The sequence below is a fragment of the Podarcis tiliguerta genome (genome assembly GCF_965153285.1).
Source record: "Podarcis tiliguerta genome assembly, chromosome: 6".
NCBI classification, from domain to species: Eukaryota; Metazoa; Chordata; class Lepidosauria; order Squamata; family Lacertidae; genus Podarcis; species Podarcis tiliguerta.
Genome location: NC_139539.1, coordinates 20,996,490 through 21,015,075, shown reverse-complemented (window position 1 = coordinate 21,015,075; position 18,586 = coordinate 20,996,490). Strand labels below are relative to the sequence as shown.

General features: G+C 43.4%; 1 protein-coding gene across 7 annotated transcripts in view; it reads right to left on the bottom strand.

Annotated features, from left to right (window-relative positions):
* The window catches only part of SULF2 (sulfatase 2), a 265,789-nt gene that overhangs the window by 24,888 nt on the left and 222,315 nt on the right, over positions 1–18,586 (bottom strand). For all 7 annotated transcript variants that reach the window (XM_083446839.1, XM_083446841.1, XM_083446838.1 and 4 more), the window contains 5 exons: positions 17,412–17,562; positions 13,881–14,056; positions 8,269–8,397; positions 7,908–7,964; positions 6,784–6,913 (listed from right to left, as the gene is read on the bottom strand). In XM_083446839.1, coding sequence (XP_083302965.1) covers positions 6,784–6,913; positions 7,908–7,964; positions 8,269–8,397; positions 13,881–14,056; positions 17,412–17,562 — 643 coding nt within the window. The remainder of the gene's footprint in view (positions 1–6,783; positions 6,914–7,907; positions 7,965–8,268; positions 8,398–13,880; positions 14,057–17,411; positions 17,563–18,586) is intronic.

Genomic DNA, 18,586 nt, shown 5'->3' with positions numbered 1-18,586 from the left:
TAGTATATTACTTTGGTCATCTGGTGACATCAAACAGGCCCTATATTCACACTCTGACACCTTCGGCAGCCAGGAGGGCATAACTTAAGAAGGAAGCAGTCAATCAGGTTTTGGCAAGGGTAAAGGGATAGGCCTGGAGGCTGCAGATAATACACTGGGATATGTCAGTCAGTTTGTTCCACTGATTAAACCAATTCCTTGGCTCAGCTCTGCTAAATTCTTAATGCAAGTAAGGTTTATTTAAATGCAATTAAAAGGGAATCTGGCCCTTTGTAGGAATGCCTCACTGTTATTAGCTGTAATCAACTATGTTCCCCTATAAGTGCATGTAAGCTTCTAACTCCTCCACTTCATTCCAATAAAGCGTGTTCTCCTTCATGGAGAGCACGTGTTGTGGTGGGGGCCGCCAGGACACTCCAAAGTTGGGGGCAGGCTAATTGTTTGTTGGCCACTGATGCGATTGGGGCTTCCCTTGTTGTTGGGAAGAAGTTAATGTTGCCATTTGTTGATTGGCAGCCAGAAATGCTAACACTCCTTGCACGAGGCTAGGGCTTCCTCTTTTCAACTGTGCATCGGATTGATCACAGCAAAGGGAGACGGTTCCAATAACACATTCATTAAAGCAACTCAACAGATGCAGCATGATAATATTAATAGCTGAAGAGAGTCCAGCGAACTTCAGGAAATTGCAACTGTTGCTAACACCCCCCCCCCAATAAAACTATTTCTGAGAAAGTGTTATTAATGTCATCCCTCACACCACTGACTTATACAGATGAGTATATGAAAGCCATGTGGAGGTCTTTAAGCAGAGGCTTGGCAACCATATGTCAGGAGTGCTCTGGTGGTTTTTCCTGCTTGGCCCTTGTGGTCTCTTCCAACTCTATGATTCTATGATTCTATGATCTAAAACCCCAAATAGCACTCAGTCTTTATTCTAGTAACGGCAGCCAGAATTTGCCCAAAAATTGGAGGAAGCAACAGCTGGCTACTAGGCAAATATATTTAGCCAGTTTGCATGCTATTTTAACTATTCTTTTAAAAACCAATACTGTTTCAACGGCATATGGCATTAATTTGTTTTCTTTCTGGAAATAATGTGGCACTGGGCACAATATTATGACAAAAGGTCAAGAGAACTTCAAGAGGACCAAAATTCGATTTCAACGGTATGAACAGTTAGGCTTGACTTAAGTGATCCTGGTTTACATGTCTAAAGAATATTATGTGTATTTTGCTAAAACATTTCTACAAATATCTGAAAACTGTCTTGCATAGGAAGATACTACTTTTGTGATTTAATATTGCAATTCATACCTTCCATTTAAGTGTGGATGTCCATGTTTAGTTAAGGTTTGCATAAACTACCAATGTCCGAGTATCGTAGGAAGAAATCCTCCTTTTCCCATAAGCTCGCATGCCATTACGTCACCTAATTTCCTTAGCGAGTCCTGGTCCTTTAGCATTTGCGTAGCCCCCATTGCCAGACACACACCAGATTTTGTGCTTCTGTTGAGAGGCCTTGACCTCCTTCCAAATCCCCTGCCTCCTCACCAAGTGGCTTTGCATCGCTGCCCTTCACAGCTTTCCTGCAGCTGCAGCAATTACAGATGTTAACTCAAACTCATTACTCGGGGCTCCAATCAGGGATAAATAGCTGTGACCTTCCTGGAAGGATTTTTCTATTACTGGATGCAGTTGGCTTGCTTCGGTAACTCGACACACAGTCTTAATCTTAGAACACTGTTACATCAATAAAAAGGCACAGAAACAAAGAATACAATCCTAAACACATTTATCCAGAAGTAAGTCCCACTGAACTCAGTAGGGCTTCTTCGTGAGCATACATGCACGGGATTGTGCTGTTAATCAGTATAAAGGTAAAGGTAAAGGGACCCCTGACCATTAGGTCCAGTCGTGACTGACTCTGGGGTTGTGGTGCTCATCTCGCTTTATTGGCCAAGGGAGCCGGCGTACAGCTTCCAGGCCATGTGGCCAGCATGACTAAACCGCTTCTGGCGAACCAGAGCAGTGCACAGAAACGCCGTTTACCTTCCCGCCAGAGGGGTACCTTATCTACTTGCACTTTGACGTGCTTTTGAACTGCTAGGTTGGCAGGAGCAGGGACCGAGCAACGGGAGCTCACCCCGTCGTGGGGATTCGAACCGCTGACCTTCTGATTGTCAAGCCCTAGGCTCTGTGGTTTAACCAACAGCGCCACCCGCGTCCTGTTAATCAGTATAGCCAGCCTTAATTTAAACACGTGGAACAACACATGGACTGGGTCCAAATGAGCACTTCGTTCTGGTCCCCTCCTCAGAAATAAGAAGTGCAGCTTGCCCATTTACTGGCACCATGGTTATTTTCTGTTTCTCCCACTCCCCCCCCCCACCTTGGGTTCAGCTTGTGCCTACCCATTCTGGGGGTAGTCGCTTGGCATGGATGATCTCGGCCACCATATTCAGGGCCCTGGGAGAATTTTTCCATCAGCCTAACTGGCCTCATCTTAAGGTTTTGCCTTCCTCATAGCAATCGTCACAACTTTGGTGGGTTAGGCATTGGGTAAAGCCTTTAGTCATGGTAGGAGGAGAGGTTGCAAGTTTCTGCCTGCCCCTCTGGGGAAATGGGGTATCCCATTAAAGGGATCGAGGAAGAAGTGCTTCTGTCCAGATGCCCAGGCAGGGGCTAAAGCCATAGCACTCAATGCAGGCAAGAAGGCACCTAACTTGATGTATGTCATAGGGCGTCCCCAACTCTGGATTGACCCATAGAAAGCATCTAGCAAGCGGGCTGGTTGATATAGGATATGCCCAATGCCTAAGCCTCATCCCCTTACATCTGTAATCAATAAAGTTGGGGTCAAATTCAGTGCAAAAGAATGTTGTCATGTGTGGTCCTTTGATCTCAGCTGGAGGGGCAGTTTCAGGCCACTTTGGCACGCAACAGGCCGCTGGTCCAGATGGGCCTTTGGTCTGATCCAGTACCCCTTCCTATGTTCTTAACACAGCAAAGGCATGGAGTTGTACGCTATTCAGCATAAAAATGTCACATATATAACCTCTTGCACCTCAGATTTACAATTCTCCTTCTCTGTGCTTGAATGCACTTATGAGTACGAACGTGTCCTTTATCACGTATGTAAGCCTTGCAGCTGAAGACAGCACTTAATGTGTTTCACAAAATGGACTCTAGTACTGATAATCTTCTGCCACAATGAACTTGTTGGCTTGAAGTTGCCACTATTCTTTTTTTTGAAAAAGTGTTTTGAAAAACTAACCCAAAAGAGAAACCTCCAAAGTGCAGTGAATAATTTATTTGAGGAACGGGGGCGGTGGGGAATCACTTAAGAAATAACCAGAGTGTTTCGTGTAAGCCACTCATCCTCAAGGGCAATTTTGATCCTACTCTCTCCCTCGGGGGGGGGGGGGGCGCTGCTCTCTTTATACTACTCTGAATATGCTTAGCACCTTGTAAAAAAACACTTTGTGGTGGAGGAAGTGAGTTGCTGCCTGAATCTATCCACAGCTGCAAGCAAGTTTCAGGGAAGCATAAGGTGAGCTTGAGGGATTCTTCAACGGTATATCAAGGGGCAGCTTCAAATATTAGCTTCAATCAGTCACAGGAACAATCAGGAACAGTTAAGAAGTATACTCTGGAAATGTGATCCCCAGTCTCATACCAGACTTTTAAATTAGATCGTTAATGAGTTGTTTAAAATGAAGAGTCTTACAGGTGGAGTTCACAAGTTTTCAAGGATGGAACTCTGTTGGTTATCTGCCACTTATCACCTGCAGGTACTTATCTCACTGGAAAGTGTTCTCTAGTGCTTGACAGACAATGGAAGATGTAGAAGTTTCTGTCGTACAAAGAAGCATTTGTAGACCAGCAGTGAGGTAGAGGTGTTCAAAAACAGTTATGGAAGCTTTCCCAAAGTTTGCAGAATGCCAAAGACAGAGAGGTGTCAAAGACTGGAGTATAGACCTAAAACAACTGTTCATCTGACACAGTGAAACTGTTCTTGAGATCTTATACAGGAGTTACACATTTTCAAGTCATCTCATCCTTCCTATGCAGTGCCTGCCTGATTTATTAAAATGACAATAAGTATAAAGCTCAGTTCAACATGCTGGTTTTGACCCAGAAAGTCCCATGACCCCAATATGAGCTTACTCAGACCCTTTGGTCTTCACCAGAGGCCCTGCCCCCAGGTGCCCCTTCTGAGGGAAAAAGTTGGAGGGTGGAAATGAGGGAGAGGGTGTTCTCAGACTGTGAGGTCTGCCTGGTGCCATCATTAACATCCTTTTGGCACCAAGTAGAAACCTATCTTATCTCCCAGGCATTTGATAGATTATGATTACTTTGCTGTTTATTGGTTATATGCTTTTGCTGCTCTTTTATAAGTTTTATGGGCTTATTGCATGGTAATGTGTTTTTAAAAATCTATTCTATGCTTTATGCTCTTAAAATGGTGTAGGTTGCTTAGAGACCCCTTAAGCCAATAAACTGACCATCATCCAAATTCAATACAAGAATGAATTCACCCTGAAAGCCTTCCAGTCAAGTGGATGAAACCACACGAACAAAATCTGTACAAACTTTGCAAAATTATTGGAACAGAGTTTTCACTCAACTGTTATGATGATGCTACACTACAGCTTCTGGGAATGCTGTACAGATGAGAGATGTTACCGTAACTGGCTCTTAAAAGAGCTTACTAAGCAGACAGAAGTGTCTGTTTCAGGATGCAGGGCTGAGAAAGATCTTGTTCCTAAGGCTTTAGAGCTCTGTTGCCAGTCAGGATAAAGCTAGACAAGACAATTGCATGTACATTACACCTCAAGGTTTGCTTGTCTAGGGGTGGGTGGGTGTTGTTGTTATTTTAAATCAAAAGCAGTCGCAGGAGACTGCAATTCTGAGCAAAACACCTGCATGGTGAAGTGAGAGAGAACTGCTCTTTTCCCCCCCCTCTACTGATTTTTCTGCTCAGCACCAGCTGTTTTTCAGGTAACTCTGTTTCTTCCCTCCTCCAACCTACCCCTTAACATGGGAAAGCTGTGGGGTTGTGGTGGTTATGATTAGAATAACTGCTGGAGGAGAAAAGGATTTAAGAGCCTTTCCACCTAGAACTGGCCTGCCCCTCTAGATTATAGCCTCCTGCAGCTGCATTTGGATTTAAGTAGTGGTGGGAATCCCTGGAGGAAAATGCATAGGCAACAGCTTCCCAGATGTACAGTATCCATGGGTATGGAATGCAGGTGGATCTGGCATGGCAAGTTCTACCTCCAGCTGATATGCATTCATCCAGATGTCTATAAAGAGTCCTTGCATGGATGGCTCTATGCACATGTTTGGGAACTGTCTGTAGGTGTTGCATATACAACTGGGAACCACACAATCAAGAAACAGCTTTATGCATGGGTGCCCTTTACAGATGTCTGATGCCCATGAATTGGGAGTGCTGCTACGCCTGATCTACCGTATTTTTCGCCCTATAGGACACACTTTTTCCCCTCCAAAAATGAAGGGGAAATGTGTGTGCGTCCTATGGGGCGAATGCAGGCTTTCGCGGAAGCCTGGAGAGCGAGAGGCGTCGGTGCGCACCGACACCTCTTGCTCTCCAGGCTCCAGGAAGCTACCCGCAAGCCTTGCGCACCCAGGGGAAGTTCCCCTGGGCGCGCAAGGCTTGCGGGTGGCAGCCTGCAGCGCGGAGCACGGGGCACCCTTCAGAGGACGTCCCGTGCTTCGTGCAGGTGTCCGCAAGCCTTGCGCACCGGGGGGACCAAATATCTTACTCCGTATAAAGGAAGCATTCTGATGCATAGCTACACAGATCATATAGATCTGCATATCTTTGTGAAACTAAGCAATGTGAAAAAATAATAATGATTTTTTGGGTGAGCTACAGTATATAAAAAACCCACCATAAAAGGTTAGCAATACAGAGATGTAAGAGCAGTTTTATCTTTCAGACACATTCTCCACACCCCACAAAGAGACTTGTTTTTTTGCCTAGATAGAGCAACAGGTGTCGAAGAGGGGCTTGATATATGATGGGGAGGGTGACTATTTGAAAATCAGCCCTGACTCTAATCAACTTGATTGCTGCAGGTTCTGTTGATGTCTTTGTTGCTCAATTCCATCTCGTGCTGAACTGCCCAAATCAATTCACACTGAAAAGCCTTAAAACAATCCTTCCATTCCTTGACGACTAATACATAGATGACAGCATTTTTTATCATTTCCCTCTTTGCCAGCAGTAGGGTTATTTTTACTCACTATCCACAGACATCAGATAAACATTTTAGTATCCTTAAAAGAAAAAGAAAGGGAACAGGCAAGGTGACATGTGCAATCCTTGGATGGAAGGCTGTTTACCGTAAGTAATCTTGAATAGCCTGAATAGTAATCTTGAAGAGCTTGCACCAAAGCCATACAGCAATAACTTCATTTACTGACCCTTTTCTGTACATCTGGACTTTTAAAAAAGGAAATGAATATTAATATGAAAAAGGAAGAGAACATGAAGGTCCACTAAGCTGAATTTGAGAAGGAACTGAAATAGAGACGTAATTCAGCTCTGAAATGTTTCTCCTTGTTTGACTAAGATTCCAGGGGAAATCTTGGCCTCTTGCCCTGCAGATACATTTTCTTCTACTGCTGGAAGAGTAACAGAAAGGAAAGCTAGCTCTAAAATATTCAGTCCATCTGTTGTAAGATGGATAACAAAGTAAAGGAACCTCCTAAATCCTTGCTATGCCTTAGACTTGTGGTGCAGAAGCTCACCTGCCCAAGCTGTTCACAAGCACTTTGATACTCAGCTCGCTGGCAGAGGTCTTTCACCCGTTGGTACTTGGGCAGGAAATTTTCTTCTTGAGCATCCATTTTCTCATTCTCTCTCTTGTGTAACAGTTTCCTGAAAAGGGAAGAACATGCACAGCTCTGTAAAGGCTGCATCCTCATCCAAGAAGTTGTTCACACAATCTTTGTTCATGAAGAGTGAGTGCCATCTCTACCATATTTCATGGAATAACGAGTGAGGAGCGATTGAGCGCTAGCCACATGGCCATTCAGTGAGGAGGGACAAGGACATGGCAGCAAGGCCAGGTAAGTTTCCAGGGCCCAGAGACCCCAGGCAGCGAAGGATGGGGAGCCAGGAGTTGGGCCCACCAGGGCGCGTCTGGGCAGGACGGGGATCTCCATGGAAGCTCGTGTCTGTTTGGGGGTGCCTAGTTCACACCCCCTCAAAATTGTGTTCCTGGGACCACACATCCCCTGTTCCCCCAACAGTATGCCCGTGCATAGGACAGTATAGGATACAACCCAAAGAAGCTTACTGGGTGACCAGTCACACTCTCTGAAGCTTTACCAATCACACAGGGTATTTGCAAGACTAAAATGGATAGTTGGGACATCATGTTATCTGCTTTAAGCTCCTTGGAAAAAAGGCAGGATATGGAGGCAAGAAATAATTAAAAAATGCATTGTCATTAAGCAGGAAAGTAGACTGCCTATTTCATGTGTCTCTCATAGATTTTACAGCAGTTCCAATGAAAATGAAAAATGCCAACAACAAAACATTGAAACTACTAATACGACTTTGCCTTTTTGATGAATTAAGTAATTTCACAAATGCCACAGGAAAAAGACTAATTAATGATCTTGCCAAGGAAAGTTGTACAGGTACAACTCTTCTTTTGCTGCAATGATTCCTTTAAGACAGGCTTCCTCAACCTTGGCCCTCCAGATGTTTTTGGCCTACAACTCCCATGATCCCTAGCTAGCAGGACCAGTGGTCAGGGATGATGGGAGTTGTAGTCTCAAAACATCTGGAGGGCCGAAGTTGAGGAAGCCTGCTTTAGGAGGTCAGAACTCTCCAGAACAAAACACAATCACCACCTATCACTTACCCTCTTTCCACCAAGAAGGAGTCCCTCCAGACCTTCATCTTCTTTTTCAAATGGAATCTGGAAAAAAACAAACTTAATTTGAAAGTTGAACTAGATCTGGGGACAGGATTTGGCTTCTCCCTTGAAGATGTGTGATTAGAAAGCAAATGGCAAACATGCATTTTCAGCCTCAGCTATGAGATGATACGGCAACTTCTTTTGTTCACTACGGCAAGGCCTGTATAAGTTCCACAGAATGGGATAGAAAAGTACCACTGACTCACAGACCTACTGCAGACATATTGTTTCATCACAATTGCTTAAAGTACTTGGCGATCTGCAGGAAATGTTGGGCTCTGTTTAATGCATTTCCCATCCTTACCTATTGACCGGTCTTTCAGAATCCAGCAGCTTTAGAATGGATTTCCCATCCATGTCAGGTGGAATGTCCAGGCCAGCAATGTCTAGAATTGTAGGAGCAAGATCGATGTTCAATACAATGTGAGGATTCCTGAAAAGAAACATATTCACAAAACCTTTATCAAACATCTGCAACGGTAACCCCAACGTAAGACCACAGAAGACACAGAATACCTGAAAGGCACCCATGGGTTAACATCAAATAGTTGGAAAGAAAGCACAATTACACATTGAAGCTGAATATGAGAAGCCATTTACAAGCTAAATAAAGGTCAGGGGAGACTACCTCGAAAAGTGGTGGACTCTCCCTCACTGGAGATTTTTAAGCAGAGCTTGGATGGCCATCAGTCAAGGATTCCTTAGCTGTGATCCCTGCACTGCAGGGGGTTAGACTGGATGACCCTTGGGGTCCCTTCCAACTCTATAATTCTATGAAAAAGAAGGAAGTGAAAAAGCTTGTGACCTAAACTTCTTCACCATTTTGAGAATCAATCCTTGTCTTGTAGTTCAGGTTTTACTGAAGAGGGAATCTTGCTCTGGCAGTTTTAGGAAACAGTGGGTTGTTCTAAGTTAATGGACATTAATAACGTGGCTTTATTAATTTCCGATGGGTCTCCTCTGAGTCGGACTAGCACTGGATAACCCAGTGTAAAAGATAATATTGGCACTCACTGAAGTGGGGTTGTGTAAGCAGCAGCAGATACTGTACTACACTAGACTATTGGTCCTTCTACGTTAGTGCAATATTGTCTGTTCCCACTGCTTGTGGCTCTCCAGGGTCTTAGGCAGAGGCAGAGAGAGAGGCCATTCCCATCATCTGCCACCTGATCCTTTCAAGTGGAGATGCCAAAGATTGAACCCAAGAGTTATGCATGCAAACAAAACATGTATCTCACCACTGAGCTATGGTACCATCACTTGGAACAGGGAATCTTTGGCTGTCCAGATGTGGCTGGGAGGCCAGCTCCCATCACATACAACCAGCATGACCAATGGTGAGGGATTATGGGAATTGTAGTCCAACATCTGGAGGGTCAAAGGTTCAAATGGCCCATCCCACTACCCACTGGGCATAGATTTAGAAGACAGTTGAAGGGTAGATGGCAGCAGGCGGATGGTAACAGACACCAGGCAAGCAAAGGTGAAAAAACAAAAACAGAACTAATAGTAAAGGAAGCTCATTTTTCAATAATGCTTAATACTCAGTATCCAGGAAATCAGATTTGCATAAATTTTAAAAGGAAATCCCCCTAGGGTGCAAATGAATAGAAGAGTCACACCCTGGAAAATTTCCCTTCTAGCACCAAACATCTGCAAGGTGGGATTGGTGGTTGTGCTTATTCAGTTCTTAACAAATCACTAAGTTTGAGCATTCCTTAACGCTCATATAAGGCCGTAGCTTCCTCACCAGTTTCTCCAAACGTGTGAGATTCACACTTTATCTCCTTGTCATTAAGGGTGGGGATTTAAGTGGATATTCCAATGGTATGCTTACTTCGTCATGGCATTCTGCACATGCACTTATAAACTCTCCTTAACAATACCTTCTAAGCAATGGTAAAAGGTAAAGGTACCCCTGACCATTAGGTCCAGTTGCGGACGACTCTGGGGTTGTGCACTCATCTTGCTCTATAGGCTGAGGGAGCTGGCGTTTGTCTGCAGACAGCTTCTGGGTCATGTGGCCAGCATGACTAAGCATGACTAAGCCACTTCTGGCAAACCACAGCAGCAGAAGTTTACCTTCTTGCTGGAGCATTACCTATTTATCTACTTGCACTTGACTTGCTTTCGGACTGCTAGGTGGGCAGGAGCTGGGACTGAACAACGGGAGCTCACCCCGTCATGGGGATTCAAACTGCTGACCAATGAGTGAATCTAATACTCACAAAGAGGGTGGCTTTCCTCAGGATCCATGCCTTTACCACTTTGGGAAATTATTTAGGAATACTATTTACTTCTACATTTTTTATTATTAGATTTATGTACCGCCTTTCTTCCAAGGAACTCAAGGCAGTATAAATTGCCCTCTTCTGGCCCTTGTTTGTTTTGGGGGTTGTTTGTTTGTTTGCATTTTTAGCCAGCAGACTTATTTGTCAAAAACCACTGGTTGGTCATCACAAAAATAATACATTATGGCATTTATTTTTTTCATCTGAGAGTGCTACACTTTACATACATTATCCTATATTCCTCAAATCCATCCTGTAGGGTAGCTCAGTGTTATCATATCCATACTGCAAATTGGGGGAGGAAAAGGCTTGGGGTTGAAAGAACATGGGTGCCTTGTATTAGGCCACCTAGCTGAGTTCACGGCAGAATCAAAGCTCAAAACCAGGGCCTGATTCATAGCCCAGTCCTTAAATCAATAACTGATACTAGCTCCAATTAAGGTACTTACAAAAACAATACAAGCAGAAGAACAAATAAAGGAACTAAGCATTAAAAACAAACAAACAAAAATTATACGGATCTTTGAGGACAAGAACACACTTGCCATAATTTACAAGGAGAAATTACAGTTCAAAGACGGAGCCATATGGATAGTTTTCTGCTTCTGCGCAGATTTCCAGCTCAGAAACACAGCACAGCAAGGCAGCAGCATTCTAATTTGCAGCAATGAATGAGACCGCTTGTGAATTACTGGATTTGAAAGCAAACAAACAATGACAAGAACTGAAGATAATACATTTGTTCATCTGCTTGACAAGTGCAGCTTAATTTTAATTACTAGTTAATGCAGTGTAGCGCATCAGGGTAAAAGTAATGAACCTATGGTAATGAGACCTCACTACAGCAACTGCTATTAAATCAGGGTTGATAAGCGGGGACAGCCAATGATTAGTTTATATGAAAAATAGAAGGTGCAGCTCACATTAGCAAAGCTGATACTGAAGTGGGTGTTTCCCTCCTTATGGAAACAGAAATGCCATGTTTGTACCAATTTTACAGTTCATACATCACCTTTTGGAGTGTGCGTGAACCAGTTTCTCTATGGGGATAAGCTCTGACTTACTGAGTCTTTAGAAATCGGTTTTGACACTCAGAAGGCCCTGAATGAGGAGGCTTCCGCACAACATAATTGGCTGGCGATTTAAAATAATGGGGTGTTTCAGGATCTAAAAAGAAGCTATGAAGAACAGCTTGCTTTCAGGGCTAGGGGCAGTGTGTTTTTTTCTGGGGGGGATGCAGGGGTAGGCATACCCCTAAACATTTTGTGAATCTAAGTTTGGCCTCATTGAGGGGCAGTATTTCAATATGGGTAGGAAAATGAGAGTACCCCTAAACATATATTTTTTTAGAAAAAAAGCACTGGCTACGGGCATGCCAAGAGAGCAACTCCCTGCGTTTTTGCCTGGTGCTTGTGCACTAAACAGAAATGGAAGAGTTACATGAAACTGAGCGACTACAAAAAGTGGGTGCAACTCTAGCCAGGAGGGGCTCAGTGGAAGAGCGCTTGCTTTGTGTACAAAAGGACCCAGTTATCCATCCCCAATGTCTCTAGGTAGGGCTGGGAAAGACTTTTGCCTGAAACCCTAGACAGCTACTGCCACTTGGTGTCAACCATACAGAGACAGGTAAACCAATGATCTGACTTGATATAAGGCAGTTTCCTATGTTCCTATGCATAGCTCATTGTAGACAGGGAAGGGTGTGAAACCACAGGGAAGGATGGGTTGTGGGAGACAAGAGCTGCTTGGATATATATGCACATCCTTCAAACCTACTGTGTGCTTTGCAAAAGATGACAAAATTGTCCTGGGAAGCCTACAGGCAGTGGCTGATATATGGCAGTGCAACTGGTTCTGCCACACTGGGTGCCAAGCCCAGGGGGCGCTGCAGGGTGTCGCAATTATGGCACAGTGAATTGAGCAAAATGCAAGGCGAGAGGTGCAGGGTGCCAAATTTTTGCCTTGTAGAGGGCGTTGTTGAAATTTGAAAGAGCAAAGTCTGTCCCTGATATAGGTAGGAATATCTCAGCTCTCACTGCAATAATCATATAATCGTTGAAATATGTCATTGCAGACCACTTCTGATAATCTCCTTATAGCACAGAGTTTATAACATCACCTGATTCTTCAGGTTGCCCATGTTTGTTTTGTAGGTTTTCTCTTTTAGCTGTCCTGCTGCACTGGAAATACCAGTGGGGTTTTTTTCAGAACGAAAGCATTCTTCCCTTTTTCTGCTTTGATGGTTGAAATTCATTTAAATTCAAAACCCAGTGAATATTCTTTTTTTATTATTTTATAATGCGATTGTTGCTGCTTTGCTATGTTCGCAATATTGTTGTTGGCTTGCATTACTTTTTCTATATTAAAAGGAGGAAAGTATTATGGGTGGAAAAAGTACAAGGACTAATTATGCTAATATATACATAGTGGTGTACATTAAAGCACGCATATTGTGGCACTGTGTCCAAAATAATTGCTTTGGTGCAAATATTTGCTATTAAAATAATTACTTAGAAGGTATATTTACATAATTTCTTAGCTGATCAAAGTTACAATTTTAATTAACAGTCACACTCTGTACTCTTGTCTGTCACTGACAAAGGGTAAACCAAGGAGATGAGTCATCTTTTCTTTTCTTTTTTTGCAAGGGAAGAGGAACATATAGAAAATATTGCATTCATTTTCTTAACAGTGATTCCATTGTATTATTTAATTAACCTCTAATGACAGCTATGCACTTAGGCTGTGAACATTACGCAATGTTATTATTTGGAAGCCTCACAGACTGCACCGTCAAACTTAAACAAAAGGAAATGACTTTGCATTTCTTCAGAAGATCATACAGAATTTCACACGAGTCTAAATTCCCCCTTTCTCAGTGCAAGAGGTAGCATGTATGTGAGCTGTCTAGTGCTAGGAAGACACTGGGAATGGATCTGGGATTGGGGGTGTTTTGGCTGCACCTTTAGCCTTGATACAGATAATTCCACTGAAATGCAAATACTTTGGGTGATATGCATCCATGAGCGGAACAGACTTCCACTCCTACAACAGGACTTCCCCTTCCTTTCCTCTCTCCTGTCCCCTCCACCCTAAAACTGCTCTGAATTTGGAGCAGGGGACTTGCAGAGGAAGGGAAGGCCTCACTGCATGATTGATGGCTGCTTGGGCAATGTTAGACATCACACCTTAACAGCACATAATTGTATGCAGGAATAAAAATTGACACTGAAAATTTGCTCTTCATCCTGCACTAAAGAGTTTGATGGAGAGAGGAACACAACTGGTTATGAGAAATCAAGTTCTTTTCCCCAAAGAGATGAGCAAAACCTTAGAGAAACATACTTTGCTCCATAAATGTTTTGGAGAAAGATGATCCCTGTCTCTTTGCTCTTTTTTTTTTTTTTTTGCTTTTTTCCTTATCATTAAAAAAAAAGACATTTAAGAGTTTGCATTTAAAATTATCTGTAAACAGATGTGCAGAGGGTGACGAGGAGAGCAAAGATTGATGAGATTTACTGCTGAAACTAAGCCAACCTCAGAGCATCTTACAAAAGGCCATACAGAACCAACCAGAGCAGGATTCTCTTAATTACTCCAATGCAACAAAGCCCCATGAACTTACAAGGATCCAGCCTCCACATTTGGACCGCGGATATAGAAGGGGACTCTGATGTCAAATTCATACGGCATGGATTTTCCTTTCACCAGCCCAAATTGCCCTATATGATAGCCGTGGTCTGCCGTATATATTACATATGTGTTATCCAGTTCACCTGTTTCAACCAATGCATTGTAAATCTGAAATGAAAGAGAAGCAGAACATTTTGGATTGAACAAAACAGTATGGTATTACACAATAATCTTGTATATAGACACAAGGGCAGTGAAAAGCTTGGTGAATGTATATATTGGCTCTTTGTGCAAGCTGCTCCCTTTCAGCTGAAGAGAAGGGGGGCGGAATAAAAATAAGTAAAAACAAACATGAAACCATTGTGGCCCTACTGAGATAGCAACTGCATTTGTTTTTTGAATAGGCAACATGAATGATCTGAAATCAAATTTTGGAACTGCAATGAATCAGAAATCATGACATATAGTTTGGCCATATTTGCAAGTTACATTGTCACAAACCATTGTTTACTGGGCATGAGCAGCTGCTTGGTTCCTCCTCTCTCCTCCTGGCTTGAATTGGGAGAAAATAAACCACAATAGCTGGGCTTAGCTTTACATCAAAACTAGGCACCATGATTTGTTTTGCTCTCAGCAAACCATGAGCAGTTAAGGCAATAACCACAGTAGAAGTACTGCAGGGGAAGTAAAGGGTTAAAGCCACTCCATCTACGGTCCCGAATTTTATGGAGTTTTGTGTACCCTGTGTTAACACATCTTCCTCCATAGTTGCTTTCCTTTGAGCACTGTCTGTCTATGAGAAATAGAGAGGGGAAACCGAGACGTATTATGATGACCCAGATACCTCCTTGTTTGTTTTAGAAAAGCAGGTCAAGCCACAACTATTTTTGGAATGCACTTGTGACAAAGCATAAGGTTAGGCTTGACTAGCTGAATGCATTTTAAAATTCATTGAGCCTCTTTATAATTACAATTTCTATCCCAGCTTGCTGACTTGAAGTTAAAAATAAAGCAAGCCATCAATTTGGGCAAGCTGCAACACTGATGGCAAGCCTCTCCAAGCGTATGTAGTAGCACTTGAGAGAGATTATATCTTCCCAGAGCAAACCACCAATCAGCAGTAATAGTAATCACCATAATCACAAACTGGCTGATGCAGGGCCTACCTATAATCTTAACCTTGTCTTCTCAGGGTGCCTGCATTATACTTAAATCACAAACAAAATGCAGGAATGCTGGGAGATAAGCAGCAATAAACTGTTTTGCCTCCATGTTAGACTGGCAGCTTTGCAGGCTTGAAAACAAGCCCATCAATTTTCACAGAAGGTGCCAGTCAGGATGAATATTGCCAGAGCACAGAAGCACAACTAGCCGGCCCACCCTTGAGGCAAAGTGAGACGATCACCTCAGGCGGCAGGATCCACAGGGGCAGCAGATCCCAATGTTGGTTTTTATTCCCTCCTTTGTTCCTGATGTAGATCTTTCCTCACTCCTTATTCCCTGGTGTGGAGAAGGGCGCCATTTTGGGGTCTGCCTGAGGTGCCAAAATGTTTTGACCCAGCCTTGATGGAACAGTTCATTTTACTTTGTTCTAATATCACAGGCTTAAGGTCAAACAAGATGCCAATAAGAGGTGTGTTATAGAAGATAACTGGACCTATGAAGCAACCTGATGGTGGATCATAGCAGGCTTTGTTATGACAAGCCAGACCATTGGTCAGCCAAGCTCAGTACTATCTACAATACTATCTCCTGAAAATAGTGCTGTCTACAGGAACCCTCTAGTGTTTCCAAACAGGGGTCTTTCCCGTGGCAATGACAGGGAATAAATCTGGGACCTTTCTCACACAAAGCTTCGGATCCTCCTCCAAATCTGCAGCAGGCAGAGTCCTCCCTAGACATCCAACCCATGCTCTTTTTAACTGCACATACCAGTGACTGAACCTGAGACCACATGTGGTCTATCACAGAGCTATTTACAAAAGTTTGCCCCATAAAAAGTGTGCCAAGTTTGCCATACAGTGGTGCCTCGCAAGACGAAAAGAATCCGTTCCGTGAGTCTCTTCGTCTAGCGGTTTTTTCGTCTTGCGAAGCAAGCCCATTAGCGGATTAGCGCTATTAGCGGTTTAGCGGCTATTAGCGGCTATTAAAGGCTTAAGGGATTAGCGGATTAGCTGCTAAAAGGCTATTAGCAGCTTAGTGCCTTAGAAAAAGGGGGTGGGGAGCGAAAAAAAACCCCCCAGGAATTGCAAGACATTTTCGTCTTGCGAAGCAAGCCCATAGAGAAATTCGTCCTGCGAAGCACCTCCAAAACGGAAAACCCTTTCGTCTAGCGGGTTTTCCGTCTTGTGAGGCATTCGTCTTGCGGGGCACCACTGTATATTCTTGCAGACTATGGATATTGCTTGGCTCAGTTGTCATCGTAGGACCATCACCCACAAAAAGGGGGATTTGAGTCCATTTATTTTACATTCATTTCCTACTCAAGAAACTTATGGCTAACATGGGCATCTGGCCTAAGCATTGTCTGCACATTTCCGGCACATCACACTGACCAGGAAAAACGGTGGTATGTTAAGTACATATTACTTAACAGAGAACTATTGAAGACAGAAAGCAAGGCTTTTGGTACAATTTTCCCTTTATGCACTGTTTGCAACTATAGCAGGCAACTTAGGATGTTTTGCTATCTGGAATATTTTATAGCATATCATTATTATAAAATGGGTTTCTTACCTGCCCTGAACCACAAGACCACCTCTTTCTCTGCAGACCCTCTTGGGGGTCAGCTGGGGGCCCCCTCTTGGTAGTTCTGCTACCCTCAGTGGCTTGGTGGGGGACATGACCCAGGAGACAGTATTCTCAGAGGCAGCCCCCAAATTATGGAATTCCTTCCACACAAAGGTGCACCCGGCACCTTCACTGCACAGCTGAAGATGCACCTTTGAAATTTGAGATACATTGGGACGCACTCTACTTGTGATTCTAATTTGTTCTAAACCGGTGCCAAGAAAGCAGCATATAAACACATTAAAAAACAACACCTAGATAAATAACGTTAAAATAACTTAGTACAATTCACAGTCAGAAGAATAGGGTGAGTCCTAAGGTGCAAAAAACGGCTAAAGAGATGCATCTTCAACACATGATGAAAGCTATACAATGAAAATGGCAGACACACCTCTGCGGGGAGGGAATTCCACAGCTAAGGCAATGTCAGAGTATGCCCTCTCTTGAGTTTCCACTCCTGAACTTTCAAGAGAGACAAAACTACCTACCAAATTGGCTCCCTCTTAACACGCAAGAAGAGAAGTTGGGTGCTACTTGGTGCTACCATTCTGCCCAGAGCAATTCAAACCTTATAAACCAAATGGAGAAGTTGAGGCCCTGTGATGAAGTCCATCTGTGCTTATATTGGCAACACTTAAACTCGTGTTTTGGATAGGATAGAAAAGTAGGGCGCGTATGCAGGACTTGGGGAACTTGGAGGGCCGAGGTTGAGGAAGCCTGCAATAAATCTTACCGCCTCCATAGAGTCATCCACAGACATGAGAGTCTGAAGGCGCTTCTGCTGTAGCATATTGGTGAATTCCATGTGAATAGGTTTCATGGGGCCAGTATACCTCATTATCCAGTGCTTGTCTGGGTTTGGAGCATAATTATAACTGGGTGTGCTAGAGAGGGAGAGAGAGAAACAATTAACTGTCAGTAAAATAAACATGGCATGCCACCCATCCTAAAATGTGTATTCTGGGTTTCTACACAAGTTCCACACAAACATAGGGCAGGATTCATCTAACCAGTCCCACTAGCAGAAGACCCAAACAAGGACTTCCATTTGTGCAATAGGATTCCCCCTGTCTCCCCCCTTGCACCCCCAAAGATTGGCTCTGGGGGTTGGGAGAACCCCCAGAATGGCGCATGAGGGAGAGGAGAAGGGTATCGTGCCATCTGGTAAACTGGAATGCTTGCACAGATGGGACTGGAAGAACATGATGTTGAATTCTATCCATTGCATTGAGCGTTCTGTCCTGACAATTTCAGCATCCTGAGAACAACAGCTTCCACTTTCAAAAGTAGGTTTGGGGGCTTCTGTTTACTTAGCGTTGAGTACAGGAAAGTCTTAGAAGCCAGGAGGCAAATCTTAAAAGATGCTCCCTCTCCATCCACAGCTATTTACACCGTATGCCATACTGTTCCTAAGGGTGCCCCCAACCTTTAAGGAGCCCAAGTGACTGCAGAGTGAAGGCAATAAGGCCTCGTTTTGTGAATGGAATTCTGAATGGAAGAAGTCAGGGTCCAAGCTAAGGAGCCCAGCTGCTATCTTGCCACACCCAAGTTAATGCAAATACAGTTAATTCCCTGAAAATGGATGTGCAAATGAACCTTACTACTGTGGCTTCTACTATCTTTAAGCATGTTTGAGGCACACAGGGGTGGCAATTTTCCCTGTTGGGAATAACCCTCCATGGTAGGATTACATTCTCTGTGGTAGACAGTGAAACATTATAAATCTCTTTTATGATTTATCTAAAAGCCGGGAACGGGAAAATTGCTCTGCTCAAACTGAAGCCTATTGAAATAGCAAGTATCATTCAGAGTAAATGAGAATATATTTCAACTGTAGCAGCTTAGCATTAGGCAGCTAACATTCTAACTGGGGAGCATGAGAATGACATAGCTATTCCAATTTCATTC